Source organism: Salvelinus alpinus, chromosome 6 (assembly GCF_045679555.1).
Source record: "Salvelinus alpinus chromosome 6, SLU_Salpinus.1, whole genome shotgun sequence".
NCBI lineage: Eukaryota > Metazoa > Chordata > Actinopteri > Salmoniformes > Salmonidae > Salvelinus > Salvelinus alpinus.
The window spans coordinates 10774712-10789668 of record NC_092091.1 but is presented as its reverse complement, the minus strand read 5'-3'; the positions used below and the strand labels follow the sequence as shown (position 1 = coordinate 10789668).

The following is a 14957-nucleotide window of genomic DNA, read 5'->3' as shown; positions in this document are numbered from 1 at the left end:
AAACAACACAATGTAACTCCAAGTCATTCACACTTCTGTGAAATCAAACTGTCCACTTAGGAAGCAACACTGATTGACGATACATTTCACATGCTGTTGTGCAAATGGAATAGACAAAAGGTGGAAATTATAGGCAATTAGCAAGACACCCCCAATAAAGGAGTGGTTCTGCAGGTGGTGACCACAGACCACTTCTCAGTTCCTATGCTTCCTGGCTGATGTTTTGGTCACTTTTGAATGCTGGCGGTGCTTTCACTCTAGTGGTAGCATGAGATGGAGTCTACAACCCACACAAGTGGCTCAGGTAGTGCAGCTCATCCAGGATGGCACATCAATGCGAGCTGTGGCAAGAAGGTTTGCTGTGTCTGTCAGCGTAGTGTCCAGAGCATGGAGGCGCTACCAGGAGACAGGCCAGTACATCAGGAGACGTGGAGGAGGCCGTAGGAGGGCAACAACCCAGCAGCAGGACCGCTACCTCCGCCTTTGTGCAAGGAGGAGCACTGCCAGAGCCCTGCAAAATTACCTCCAGCAGGCCACAAATGAGCTGCTGTTTTTATGAGTGAGTTCATGTTTAAGTTCTTACTCAGCACTGTCAACACTTTGTATTTAACACTGTTATAAGACATACAATGTTTGTTCTTCCTATTTCCACTCAGCGCTACAACAAGCAGTGTAGCAGTAATGAATGAGGAGGAAAGTGTTTATATAGGCTTGCGTTGTTATTGTTATTAGCGGCTTGGGTCTTTTTCAATATTGAGGAATATTTGCAATTCAAGCAAAGCCAATATGCAGTGTAAATGTATTGGGCCTATAGCCTACTGCACAAACATTATTGATACAGAACTGTTTTTAATTGGTTAATGTTGCAAAGGCTTATGTTTAAGTCATGTTTAAAACAAATCGGAGCGGTAGATCTCAGCTTGCATCTTGACTCAGAAAGTGATCTTGACTCAGAAAGTGATCTTGACTCAGAAAGTGATCTTGACTCAGAAAGTGATCTTGACTCAGAAAGTGATCTTGACTCAGAAAGTGATCTTGACTCAGAAAAGGTTTGTGACCACTGCTTTACTGTACCGTGACTCTTTCTCAATTTGTCTTTTCTCAATTCCTCACGTCCTCTGTTCTCAGAAACCCATTGGAGGAAAAGATCCAAGAGCAGGTACTAGAGTTCTAGAGTTGTTCTAGAGTACTAGAGATCTAGAGTACTAGAGATCTAGAGTACTAGAGATCTAGAGTACTAGAGATCTAGAGTACTAGAGTTGTTCTAGAGTACTAGAGATCTAGAGTACTAGAGATCTAGAGTACTAGAGTTGTTCTAGAGTACTAGAGTTCTAGAGTTCTAGTAGAGTATAGTGACTTGTGAACACTGTTAATAATAAGAGACAATCAGGCTCACTTCTCTCTCTGCAGGCTCTCAATCTGCTCCGTGAGGACTCTCTCTTCCTGCTGCATGGTGGCCTGCTGCTGTTCTGTCAGCCCCGGCTCTGCCCTCTCCTCCTCTGCACTCTCCCCGTCCACCACCGGGAGCACTCTGGGGCTGAGGGGCGGGGAGGGCGTGTGGTGGCTGCTACCCCTCCGCAGACGACCTTTGCCCTATAGGACACAGGACACAAAGCTAGTTAGGATAGAGGCTAGGCTATAAGATCGTCTAGGCTAGGCTAGGTTACTAGGTAGGATAGAAAGGCTAGGCTATTAGATAGGCTAGGCTATTCGATAGGCTAGGCTATTAGGCTAGGCTACAATGGGCTATTAGATAGGCTAGGCTACAATGGGCTATTAGATAGGCTAGGCTATAAGGCTAGGCTACAATGGGCTATTAGATAGTTAGGATAGAGGCCGATCTAATGGTTCACATCGGACTCAGTGTCATGATTATTGTTTCTACTAACGACACATACACAGTGGAGATAGCCTGAGACATGAGTGTTCAATATGGCTGGACAGAAAACTCAATGTGTGATATGGTAATTTATACAGTGATACGGTTGACGAGGGTAATTTATACTGTGATACGGTTGACGAGGGTCATTTATACTGTGATACGGTTGACGAGGGTCATTTATACTGTGATACGGTTGACGAGGGTCATTTATACTGTGATACGGTTGACGAGGGTCATTTATACTGTGATACGGTTGACGAGGGTCATTTATACTGTGATACGGTTGACGAGGGTCATTTATACTGTGATACGGTTGACGAGGGTCATTTATACTGTGATACGGTTGACGAGGGTCATTTATACTGTGATACGGTTGACGAGGATAATTTATACTGTGATACGGTTGATGAGGGTCATTTATACTGTGATATGGTTGACGAGGGTCATTTATACTGTGATATGGTTGACGAGGGTCATTTATACTGTGATGTGGATATTTTTCTTGGCTATTTTTATGCAGCGTTATGACAAAGCTAATTCACGAGTGTTATAAAACCAACAAACTGTAGCGGACACACAGGCAGACACGCACGCAGACACAGGCATGACCTTTTGACCTGTGTTAGGCTGCATGTTATTACGTTGTGAAGCAAAACATATATATATTTAAAAAAAACATTGTGTTAGCCTTGGGGTTTGGTTTGGTCGGGATGCAACACTTCAAAACAGAAATTAAACAAAGCATGCTAACAGAAACCAACCACTGCTCTGCCCATCTGTTCAACAAACCAACCACTGCTCTGCCCATCTGTCCAACGAACCAACCACTGCTCTGCCTATCTGTCCAACAAACCAACCACTGCTCTGCCTATCTGTTCAATGAACCAACCACTGCTCTGTCTATCTGTCCAACAAACCAACCACTGCTCTGCCTATCTGTTCAACGAACCAACCACTGCTCTGCCCATCTGTCCAACAAACCAACCACTGCTCTGCCCATCTGTTCAACGAACCAACCACTGCTCTGCCTATCTGTTCAATGAACCAACCACTGCTCTGCCCATCTGTCCAACAAACCAACCACTGCTCTGCCTATCTGTTCAATGAACCAACCACTGCTCTGCCCATCTGTCCAACAAACCAACCACTGCTCTGCCCATCTGTCCAACAAACCAACCACTGCTCTGCCCATCTGTTCAACGAACCAACCACTGCTCTGCCCATCTGTCCAACAAACCAACCACCGCTCAACCTATCTGTCCAACGAACCAACCACCGCTCTGCCCATCTGTCCAACGAACCAACCACCGCTCTGCCCATCTGTCCAACGAACCAACCACTGCTCTGCCTATCTGTCCAACGAACCAACCACTGCTCTGCCTATCTGTCCAACGAACCAACCACAGCTCTGCCTATCTGTTCAATGAACCAACCACTGCTCTGCCTATCTGTCCAACAAACCAACCACTGCTCTGCCTATCTGTCCAACAAACCAACCACTGCTCTGCCTATCTGTCCAACAAACCAACCACTGCTCTGCCCATCTGTCCAACGAACCAACCACTGCTCTGCCCATCTGTCCAACAAACCAACCACTGCTCTGCCCATCTGTCCAACGAACCAACCACAGCTCTGCCTATCTGTCCAACAAACCAACCACTGCTCTGCCTATCTGTCCAACAAACCAACCACTGCTCTGCCTATCTGTCCAACAAACCAACCACTGCTCTGCCCATCTGTCCAACGAACCAACCACAGCTCTGCCTATCTGTCCAATGAACCAACCACAGCTCTCATTTCTCTCACATGACCTAGTAATGACAGTTGACAGTCATAAAAAATTCATCATAGAACTATTCGAATCAACAAATAATAAATAAAAGGTTGATATTTATTACAAATCAATGGTGTCATCGGTGTGGAGATACAGTGCATTCACACATTATTCAGACCCCTTGACTTTTTCCACATTTTGTTACATTACAGCCTTATTCTAAAATTGATTTTAAAAAATTGCTCTCATCAATATACACACACAAACCCCATCATTTTTTACTTTTTATTTTTTAATTTCACCTTTATTTAACCAGGTAGGCTAGTTGAGAACAAGTTCTCATTTGCAACTGCGACCTGGCCAAGATAAAGCAAAGCAGTGCAACACAAACAACAACACAGAGTTACACATGGGATAAACTAACATACAGTCAATAACACAATAGAAAAAGTCTATATACAGTATGTGCAAATGCGATAGGATAAGGGAGGTAAGGCAATAAAGTAATTACAATTTAGCAATTAAACACTGGAATGGTAGATGTGCAGAAGATGAATGCTCAAGTAGAGATACTGGGGTGCAAAGGAGCAGGATGAATAAATAAATACAGTATGGGGATGAGGTAGATAGAATGGGCTATTTACATATGGACTATGTACAGGTGCAGTGATCTGTGAGCTGCTCTGACAGCTGGTGCTTAAAGCTAGTGAGGGAGATATGAGTCTCCAGCTTCAGTGATTTTTGCAGTTCGTTCCAGTCATTGGCAGCAGAGAACTGCTGCCAAAGCCAAAGGAAGAATTGGCTTTGGGGGTGACCAGTGAGATATACCTGCTGGAGCGCCTGCTACGGGTAGGTGCTGTTATGGTGACCAGTGAGCTGAGATAAGGCGGGGCTTTACCTAGCAGAGACTTGTAGATGACCTGGAGCCAGTGGGTTTGGCGACGAGTATGAAGCGAGGGCCAGCCAACAAGAGCGTACAGGTCGCAGTGGTGGGTAGTGTATGGGGCTTTGGAGACAAAACGGATGGCACTGTGATAGACTGCATCCAATTTGTTGAGTAGATAGAGTATTGGAGGCTATTTTGTAAATGACATCGCCGAAGTCGAGGATCGGTAGGATGGTCAGTTTTACAAGGGAATGTTTGGCAGCATGAGTGAAGGATGCTTTGTTGTGAAATAGGAAGCCGATTCTAGATTTAACTTTGGATTGGAGATGCTTAATGTGAGTCTGGAAGGAGAGTTTACAGTCTAACCAGACACCTTCTAAGTCACAACGGTCCAGAGTAGTGATGCTGGACGGGCGAGCAGGTGCAGGCAGCGATCGGTTGAAGAGCATGCATTTAGTTTTACTTGCATTTAAGAGCAGTTGGAGGCCACAGAAGGAGAGTTGTATGGCATTGAAGCTCGTCTGGAGGTTAGTTAACACAGTGTCCAAAGAAGGGCCAGAGGTATACAGAATTGTGTCGTCTGCGTAGAGGTGGATCAGAGAATCACCAGCAGCAAGAGCGACATCATTGATGTATACAGAGAAGAGAGTCGGCCCGAGAATTGAACCTTGTGGCACCCCCATAGAGACTGCCAGAAGTCCAGACAACAGGCCCTCCGATTTGACACACTGAACTCTATCTGAGAAGTAGTTGGTGACAGTGTTTCCTAGCCTCAGTGCAGTGGGCAGCTGGGAGGAGGTGCTCTTATTCTCCATGGACTTTACAGTGTCCCAGAACTTTTTGGAGTTTGTGCTACAGGATGCAAATTTCTGCTTGAAAAAGCTAGCCTTAGCTTTCCCAACTGCCTGTGTATATTGGTTCCTAAAGTGTTTTAGGTAGCGTTTGACAGTGATGAGGGGTGGTCGTTTGACCGCAGACCCATTACGGATGCAGGCAATGAGGCAGTGATCGCTGAGCTCTTGGTTGAAAACAGCAGAGGTGTATTTGGAGGGCAAGTTGGTTAGGATGATATCTATGAGGGTGCCCGTGTTTACGGATTTGGGGGTGTACCTGGTAGGTTCATTGATAATTTGTGTGAGATTGAGGGCATCAAGCTTAGATCGTAGGATGGCCGGGGTGTTAAGCATGTCCCAGTTTAGGTCACCTAGCAGAACGAGCTCTGAAGATAGATGGGGGGCAATCAGTTCACATATGGTGTCCAGGGCACAGCTGGGGGCAGAGGGTGGTCTATAGCAAGCAGCAATGTGCCTTTTACTTAGGAGTGGCTTCCATCTGGCCACTCTATCATAAAGGCCTGATTGGTGGAGTGCTGCAGAGATGGTCTTTTTTTATGTGCAAAAATGTCTAAAAAACTGTTTTTACTATGTCATTATGGGGTATTGTGAAGTCATTATGGGGTATTGTGTGAAGATTGATAAGTAAAACATTTATTTTATCCATTTAAGAATAAGGCTGTAATGTAACCAAATGTGGAAAGAGGGAAAGAGACTGAATGCTTTCTGAATGCATTGTAAGTGACAAGCTGAGAATGACAGTTGGCCGACTGCAACAGACACAAAGACAATCTTCTGTGGAAAATAAATATATAGAGAAAGGAAGGATGAAGACAGACAGAGGGACAGCGAGAAGGACCGAGAGGAGGGAGAGAGAGGAGGGAGAAAAAGAGGAGATTGAGAGAGAAGAAGGGAGAGAGAGAGAAGGAGAGAGAGAAGAAGGGAGAGAGAGGAGGGAGAAAAAGAGGAGATTAAGAGAGAAGTAGGGAGAGAGCGAGGAGGGAGAAAGCGAGAAGGAGGGAGAGAGCGAGAAGGAGGGAGAGAGGCGGGAGAGGAGATTGAGAGAGGACAGAGAGGAGGGAAAGAGAAAATGAAGGGGAAAGATAGAAGGACAGAGAGAGGAGGGAGAGAGAAGGATTGAGAGAGAGAAAAAAAGAAGAGATGGCATTGTGAGGGTACGCAGAATTGACTGACAGCATTGTCAGCACCACAGATAAATGGGCTGGCAGGACTGGTTGATTGACAGCGCCACAGACAAATGGGCTAACAGGACTGGTTGATTGACAGCGCCACAGACAAATGGGCTAACAGGACTGGTTGATTGACAGCGCCACAGACAAATGGGTTAACAGGACTGGGTGTGGTCACATGGAGTATATACTAAGAATACATACCGGAGTGGTCGTGCGGGTTATGCCAATAAACTTAACAGCGATTAGTACAGGTTTCTGGAGTGGGGTAAGGGGAGAATAGGGTTAGAGAGGGTAACCTTCGTTGGAGGACATTACATTGTGTGAGAGGAATTAAGGGTTAAAGGTTCAAAGTCAACCACTGGAAGACAGAGAGGGAAGTCTATGATGACCTCAGTCAGAGGGTAAGGTCAAATTTGTCCTCCCACGAGACCCCTGGGTCGTGTTTATTAGGGTATGCGACAGAAAATGCTTTAAAACATTTTACAACGAAAATGAAAATGACAAGTTCAGAAAGTCCCTCCAATTTTCTGTCTGTTTTCTTCCATTTGATGCCTAATGAACACAACCCCCTGTTGTCCTGGTGCCTTACCATGGACTTCCTGATGTGTGTCAGTCTGCTCTTGGCCTTGTTCTCAGCAAACTCCAGACTGTTGATGTCCTTCAGTCTGGCCCTGTACTTATTCATCTGTTCTCCGATGATCAGCTCCACACACCTAGAGGAGGACAGGCAGAATGAGTCAGCTCCACACACCTAGAGGAGGACAGGCAGAATGAGTCAGCTCCACACACCTAGAGGAGGACAGGCAGAATGAGTCAGCTCCACACACCTAGAGGAGGACAGGCAGAATGAGTCAGCTCCACACACCTAGAGGAGGACAGGCAGAATGAGTCAGCTCCTAGAGGAGGACAGGCAGAATGAGTCAGCTCCTAGAGGAGGACAGGCAGAATGAGTCAGCTCCACACACCTAGAGGAGGACAGGCAGAATGAGTCAGCTCCTCACACCTAGAGGAGGACAGGCAGAATGAGTCAGCTCCTAGAGGAGGACAGGCAGAATGAGTCAGCTCCTAGAGGAGGACAGGCAGAATGAGTCAGCTCCACACACCTAGAGGAGGACAGGCAGAATGAGTCAGCTCCTCACACCTAGAGGAGGACAGGCAGAATGAGTCAGCTCCTAGAGGAGGACAGGCAGAATGAGTCAGCTCCTAGAGGAGGACAGGCAGAATGAGTCAGCTCCTAGAGGAGGACAGGCAGAATGAGTCAGCTCCTCACACCTAGAGGAGGACAGGCAGAATGAGTCAGCTCCTCACACCTTGAGGATGACAGGCAGAATGAGTCAGCTCCTAGAGGAGGACAGGCAGAATGAGTCAGCTCCTAGAGGAGGACAGGCAGAATGAGTCAGCTCCTCACACCTTGAGGATGACAGGCAGAATGAGTCAGCTCCTCACACCTAGAGGAGGACAGGCAGAATGAGTCAGCTCCTCACACCTAGAGGAGGACAGGCAGAATGAGTCAGCTCCTCACACCTTGAGGATGACAGGCAGAATGAGTCAGCTCCTAGAGGAGGACAGGCAGAATGAGTCAGCTCCTCACACCTAGAGGAGGACAGGCAGAATGAGTCAGCTCCTCACACCTAGAGGAGGACAGGCAGAATGAGTCAGCTCCACACACCTAGAGGAGGACAAGCAGAATGAGCAACCAGTGAATAAGGTGACTTCTCCTGTCGCTCAATCTATAATTTAGAAATGATTATTGATATTGTCTTATAGGAACTGATTGCAGTCTGAGGGGATCTGCAACATAAATAACACTCACTCATCTGATGAATTAAAGCTATTGAGGTAGGTCCGTTGTCACTTCCATTGTTTACACAGTTGCAACTAATCGGGTTATCAAGAGTAGTAGGTTAAGGCCCAGTTCTCTGTGACATTTTTGCATTTCTGAGACACAGTTGCATCCTGTAAGCCCACGCACACACTCATGAAGAAGTTTCACTTTCTCACACACACACACACACACACACACACACACACACACACACACACACACACACACACACACACACACACACACACACACACACACACACACACACACACACACACACACACACACACACACACACACACACACACACACACGGAGCACAAAGGAGAAGGAAAATTGAGAGAGAATTGACATTGACCAAGGAAAAAAGAACAAGGCCTCAGGGTGTGTAGGAGGTTGATAATGAAAGGTTACAATGTTGAAATGATTAAAAGTTTAAGTTGGTGAAGGTTTAAGTTGGTGAAGGTTTAAGATGTAATGGGAGTTAATACGTTGGGTTGCAGTAGCATTATAATGGAGCCAAGTAGAGAATGGTAATGTTTTAAAAGTTAATGATAATGGAATGTACTAAATGGTGCTAGCTTGCATTGGAAACTCCCTGGTCAGAGCGGCCAGGAGGAGGTATCCTGTCAAGGCGGGCATATTGCGAAGGGTAACATCCTGCCTAACAGGGTGTTAACCACTGAATGCGTCATCGGAGTAGGTGTAAACCACAATGAGAAAGGAAGATGGAGGGTATAAAGGGGGGCGTGATAGAAGAACCGGTCGACTGCTGGAAGAAGATTTTTGCAATAGATTTTTTAGCTTAAAATATATTTATACTTTTTTTATTATACTTATATTTACATTTTTATTATATTTAACAGTTAAAGTAAAATTCTAGGAGGAATCCTTAAGAATACCTAATTGATATTAAAGAAATCTCGAGGTATTGCTCTCCTGAGGTAGAATATCTCATGATAAGCTGTAGACCACACTATCTAAGAGTTCTTATCTATATTATTCGTAGCCGTCTATTTACCACCACAAACCGATGCTGGCACTAAGACCCGCACTCAACGAGATGTATAAGGCCATAAGCTAACAAGAAAATGCTCATCCAGAAGTGGCGCTCCTATTGGCCGGGGACTTAATGCAAGAAAACTTAAATCCATTTCACCTAATTTCTACCAGCACGTCACATGTGCAACCAGAGGGGGAAAATACTCTACATCACCTTTACTCACACAGAGAGACGCGTGCACCCTCCATCTGGCAAATCTGACCATACTCTATCCTCCTGATTCCTGCTTACCAGCAAAAACTAAAGCAGGAAGCACCGGTGATTTGCTCAATACTGAAGTTGTCAGATGATGTGGATGCTACGCTACAGGACTGTTTTGCTACTACAGACTGGAATATGTTCCGGGTTTCATCCAATGGCATTGAGGAGTTGACTTAGAATACGTGGACAACTACAAATACCTAGGTGTCTGGTTAGACTGTAAACTCTCCTTCCAGACTCACATAAAACATCTCCAATCCAAAGTTAAATCTAGAATTGGCTTCCTATTTCGCAACAAAGCATCCTTCACTCATGCTGCCAAACATACCCTTGTAAAACTGACCATCCTACCAATCCTCGACTTCGGTGATGTAATTTACAAAATAGCCTCCAACACCCTACTCAACAAATTGGATGCAGTCTATCACAGTGCCATCCGTTTTGTCACCAAAGGCCCATATACTACCCACCACTGCGACCTGTACGCTCTCGTTGGCTGGCCCTCGCTTCATACTCGTCGCCAAACCCACTGGCTCCAGGTCATCTACAAGACCCTGCTAGGTAAAGTCCCGCCTTATCTCTGCTCGCTGGTTACCATAGCTGCACCCACCCGTAGCACGTGTTCCAGCAGGTATATCTCACTTTTCACCCCCAAAACCAATTCCTCCTTTGGCCGCCTTTCCTTCCAGTTCTCTGCTGCCAATTACTGGAACGAACTGCAAAAATCACTGAAGCTGGAGACTCATATCTCCCTCACTAGCTTTAAGCACCGGCTGTCAGAGCAGCTCACAGATCACTGCACCTGTACATAGCCCATCTGTAAACAGCCCATCTATCTACCTCATCCCCATACTGTATTTACTTATCTTGCCCCTTTGCACCCCAGTATCTCTACTTGCGCATTCATCTTCTGCACATCTACCATTCCAGTGTTTAATTGCTATATTGTAATTACTTCGCCACCATGGCCTTTAACTCCCTTATCTTACCTCATTTGCACTCACTGTATATAGACTTTTTGTTTTGTTTTGTTCTACTGTATTATTGACTGTATGGTTTGTTTATTCCATGTGTAACTCTGTGTTGTTGTTTGTGTCTCACTGCTTTGCTTTATCTTGGCCAGGTCGCAGTTGCAAATGAGAACTTGTTCTCAACTAGCCTACCTGTTTAAATAAAGGTAAAATAAATAAAAAATTAAATATGTAAAATAAAACTGTTGATAGAGTTGCAGATGGACTGTTTGTTATTAAATATGTAGAATGAAACTGTAATAGACTAAATAAATATTTGATTGGCAATAAGGGTTTAGTAGAGGGCACTGAAGGTGTCTATCAATTCAATGTACTGTTGATGGTTGCCTATCATTGATTGGTGATATTGATTGATTGATTTGTGATTCTTTTATGCCCGTTTCTGAAATTTTGGGGAAAAAAATGCTTTATTGTTCTGAAACCCTGTGTCATCAAAGAGTCATACAAGTGCATGACATTTTACTCTAGGTTTCTGAAATAGACTGGATTAATGTAGCATCTGGTTAATTGGCCTATCGGGGACCAGATATCGGGGACCCGAGTGGCTGGTATATAGTAACCTAATCTGAGGGACTCGACTTCGGGGATAACCCACTCTACTGTAAGGCCATTAATGTTGAGTTTGATGAACAGTCCCTAGCTGTATCCTGGCTCAGTGGAGCGGCATCGATCAGATCTGTAGGGGTAAGAAATAACCTTGACCTTAACACTGATAGCAACAACAACCACAGCAGAGAAGTTGACTGTGTCTACAGCTGTCGCAACAGAGAGACAGACAGGTTGTTTACTATGACTCCGGTCCTGGAGTTCTGCACAGCCTTCCAGAACCAGGAACGACGAGCCCTGTGTGAGAAGCACCATGAGGGAGTCTTACGCGGTGGTCTTGCCGATGTCCTGGACACTCTGCAGGGGGTCGATGGTGTCGGGGCAGCGGAGGATGCAGGGGGCGAACACGATGGCTAGGGCATTGGCCGACATACGGTTGGTGTCTTCCTGAAGGGCGATCCTGGAAGACCACACACACACACACACACACACACACACACACACACACACACACACACACACACACACACACACACACACACACACACACACACACACACACACACACACACACACACACACACACACACACACACACACACACACACACACACACACGTCAGAGGGGGTCGCACATTTTTTCCGCAAATAGTTTCTTCAATGTCAAAACTGCTATGCAGTGGATGCCAACTTCCCTCCACCCTTCTCCCACACTGCCCGTCATGGATTTAGAAGCATTGGTGTATCAATGACTGGAGGGAGTTTGTGCACACTTTGGGAGAAGGGTGGAGAATTGGGACGCAGCCAGTGAGTGAGACATCCTGTTTCCTATGGGACTCACTCACCTGACCAGGTGGAAGATGAGGCGCTCCAGGGTACTCAGGTGGGTTCTGCTGAGCAGGTCGATCACAGAGTACACCCCTCGGATCACCTCCTTCTTGTCTGGCTGGCCTGCATGGGGGACACACCACCAAAGAAATACAATTACTTCCTGCTTCACTCCTATGGGGACACAGACATTATATAAATAGATTTATACAGTGCATTTGGAAAGTATTGTTTTTAATACATTTGCTAAAATAAAATAATAAACTGTTTTCAGTTTGATGCTACTTTGAAGAATCTCAAATATAAAATATATTTGGATTTGTTTAACACTTTTTTGGTTACTACATGATTCCATATGTGTTATTTCATAGTTTTGATATCTTCACTATTATTCTACAATGTAGAAAGTAGTTTAAAAAAAAAACTTGAATGAGTAGGTTTGTCCAAACTTTTGACTGGTACTGTATATATATATATATATATATACACACACACCTTGATTCAGTCAAAATCATCTATAAAATGGTACCAGGAACGATAGTACCATTTAGCCATTACTACATAGTAACATTGTAACAGAATAACAAGGTGAATACTTATGACCCCAGCTCTTACCCATTGCCCGGAGGAACTCCTCGTACAGTTCAAAGGTCATCAGAGGGTTGGGCAGGTCACGGAGCCATTGTTTGAGCACTCCGGCGATGACGTGGATGTTGTAGTCGTCCAGGTTCATGCTGCTCACATCTGAAGTAGGACAGGAAGAGAGTAGGAGAAGAAGAGAGTAGGACAGAAAGAGAGTAGGAGAGGAAGAGAGTAGGAGGGGAAGAGAGTAGGACAGGAAGAGAGTAGGAGAAGAAGAGAGTAGGAGGGGAAGAGAGTAGGACAGGAAGAGAGTAGGAGAGGAACAGAGTAGGAGGGGAAGAGAGTAGGACAGGAAGAGAGTAGGAGAGGAACAGAGTAGGAGGGGAAGAGAGTAGGACAGGAAGAGAGTAAGACAGGAAGAGAGTAGGAGAGGAAGAGAGTAGGAGAGGAAGAGAGTAGGAGAGGGACAGAGTAGGAGGGGAAGAGAGTAGGACAGGAAGAGAGTAGGAGAGGAACAGAGTAGGAGGGGAAGAGAGTAGGACAGGAAGAGAGTAGGACAGGAAGAGAGTAGGAGAGGGACAGAGTAGGAGGGGAAGAGAGTAGGACAGGAAGAGAGTAGGAGAGGAACAGAGTAGGAGGGGAAGAGAGTAGGAGGGGGAGAGAGTAGGACAGGAAGAGAGTAGGACAGGAAGAGAGTAGGACAGGAAGAGAGTAGGACAGGAAGAGAGTAGGACAGGAAGAGAGTAGGACAGGAAGAGAGTAGGACAGGAAGTGAGTAGGACAGGAAGAGAGTAGAACAGGAAGAGAGTAGGACAGGAAGAGAGTAGGACAGGAAGAGAGTAGGACAGGAAGAGAGTAGGAGGGGGAGAGAGTAGGACAGGAAGAGAGTAGAACAGGAAGAGAGTAGGACAGGAAGAGAGTAGGACAGGAAGAGAGTAGAACAGGAAGAGAGTAGGACAGGAAGAGAGTAGGACAGGAAGAGAGTAGGACAGGAAGAGAGTAGGACAGGAAGAGAGTAGGACAGGAAGAGAGTAGGAGGGGGAGAGAGTAGGACAGGAAGAGAGTAGAACAGGAAGAGAGTAGGACAGGAAGAGAGTAGGACAGGAAGAGAGTAGAACAGGAAGAGAGTAGGACAGGAAGAGAGTAGAACAGGAAGAGAGTAGGACAGGAAGAGAGTAGAACAGGAAGAGAGTAGAACAGGAAGAGAGTAGGACAGGAAGAGAGTAGGACAGGAAGAGAGTAGAACAGGAAGAGAGTAGGACAGGAAGAGAGTAGGACAGGAAGAGAGTAGGACAGGAAGAGAGTAGGACAGGAAGAGAGTAGGACAGGAAGAGAGTAGGACAGGAAGAGAGTAGGACAGGAAGAGAGTAGGACAGGAAGAGTACAGTTAGATTGAACATTACAACTGACACAGTGCTTCCGATCCGGTAGTGTGAATACCGTACAAACGGTGCTATGGCATCTTGTAGGGAGGGTTGACACTACTATCACAGCCTGTGTCGACAGTTTATATCCACGCTAGGGAATGCAGTTTCAACACGGTCACCTGTCTCCTCACATTATCTAAACCAATCAGAAACCCGACCCTGACCTCAAGAAAGTTGTGGCAAAATGGCTTAAGGACAACAAAGTCAAGGTATTGGAGTGGCCATCACAAAGCCCTGACCTCAATCCTATAGAAAATTTGTGGGCAGAACTGAAAAAGCGTGTGCGAGCAAGGAGGCCTACAAACCTGACTCAGTTACAACAGCTCTGTCAGGAGGAATGGGCCAACATTCACCCAACTTATTGTGGGAAGCTTGTGGAAGGCTACCCGAAACGTTTGACCCAAGTTAAACAATTTAAAGGCAATGCTACCAAATACTAATTGAGTGTTTGTGAACTTCTGACCCACTGGGAATGTGATGAAAGAAATAAAAGCGGAAATAAATAATTCTCTCTAATATTATTCTGACATTTCACATTCTTAAAATAAAGTGGTGATCCTAGCTGACCTAGGACAGGGAATTATGGTTAAGGGGTTGTAAGTAAGCATTTCACTGTAAGGTCTGTTGTATTTGGTGCAAATACAATTTGATTTGACCTACTCATTCAAGGGTTTTTCTTTATTTTGACTATTTTCTACATTGTACAATAATAGTGAAGACATCAAAACTATGAAATAACACATGGAATTACGTAGTAACCAAAAAAGTGTTTAACAAATCTAAATATATTTTATATTTGAGATTCTTCAAAGTAGCCACCCTTTGCCTTGATGACAGCTTTGTACACTCTTGGCATTCTCTCAACCAGCTTCATGAGTTAGTCACC

At 45.3% G+C, this 14957-nt stretch overlaps 1 protein-coding gene across 1 annotated transcript in view; it reads right to left on the bottom strand.

The window, feature by feature from the left end:
- LOC139578125 (unconventional myosin-IXAb-like) overlaps positions 1-14957 on the bottom strand; it is a 270429-nt gene that overhangs the window by 6989 nt on the left and 248483 nt on the right. Inside the window, exons 36-41 of the mRNA XM_071405369.1 lie at positions 12678-12806; positions 12080-12185; positions 11563-11694; positions 7158-7281; positions 6770-6823; positions 1397-1593 (exon numbers count right to left, since the gene is read on the bottom strand). Of these exons, the coding sequence (XP_071261470.1) occupies positions 1397-1593; positions 6770-6823; positions 7158-7281; positions 11563-11694; positions 12080-12185; positions 12678-12806 (742 nt within the window). The remainder of the gene's footprint in view (positions 1-1396; positions 1594-6769; positions 6824-7157; positions 7282-11562; positions 11695-12079; positions 12186-12677; positions 12807-14957) is intronic.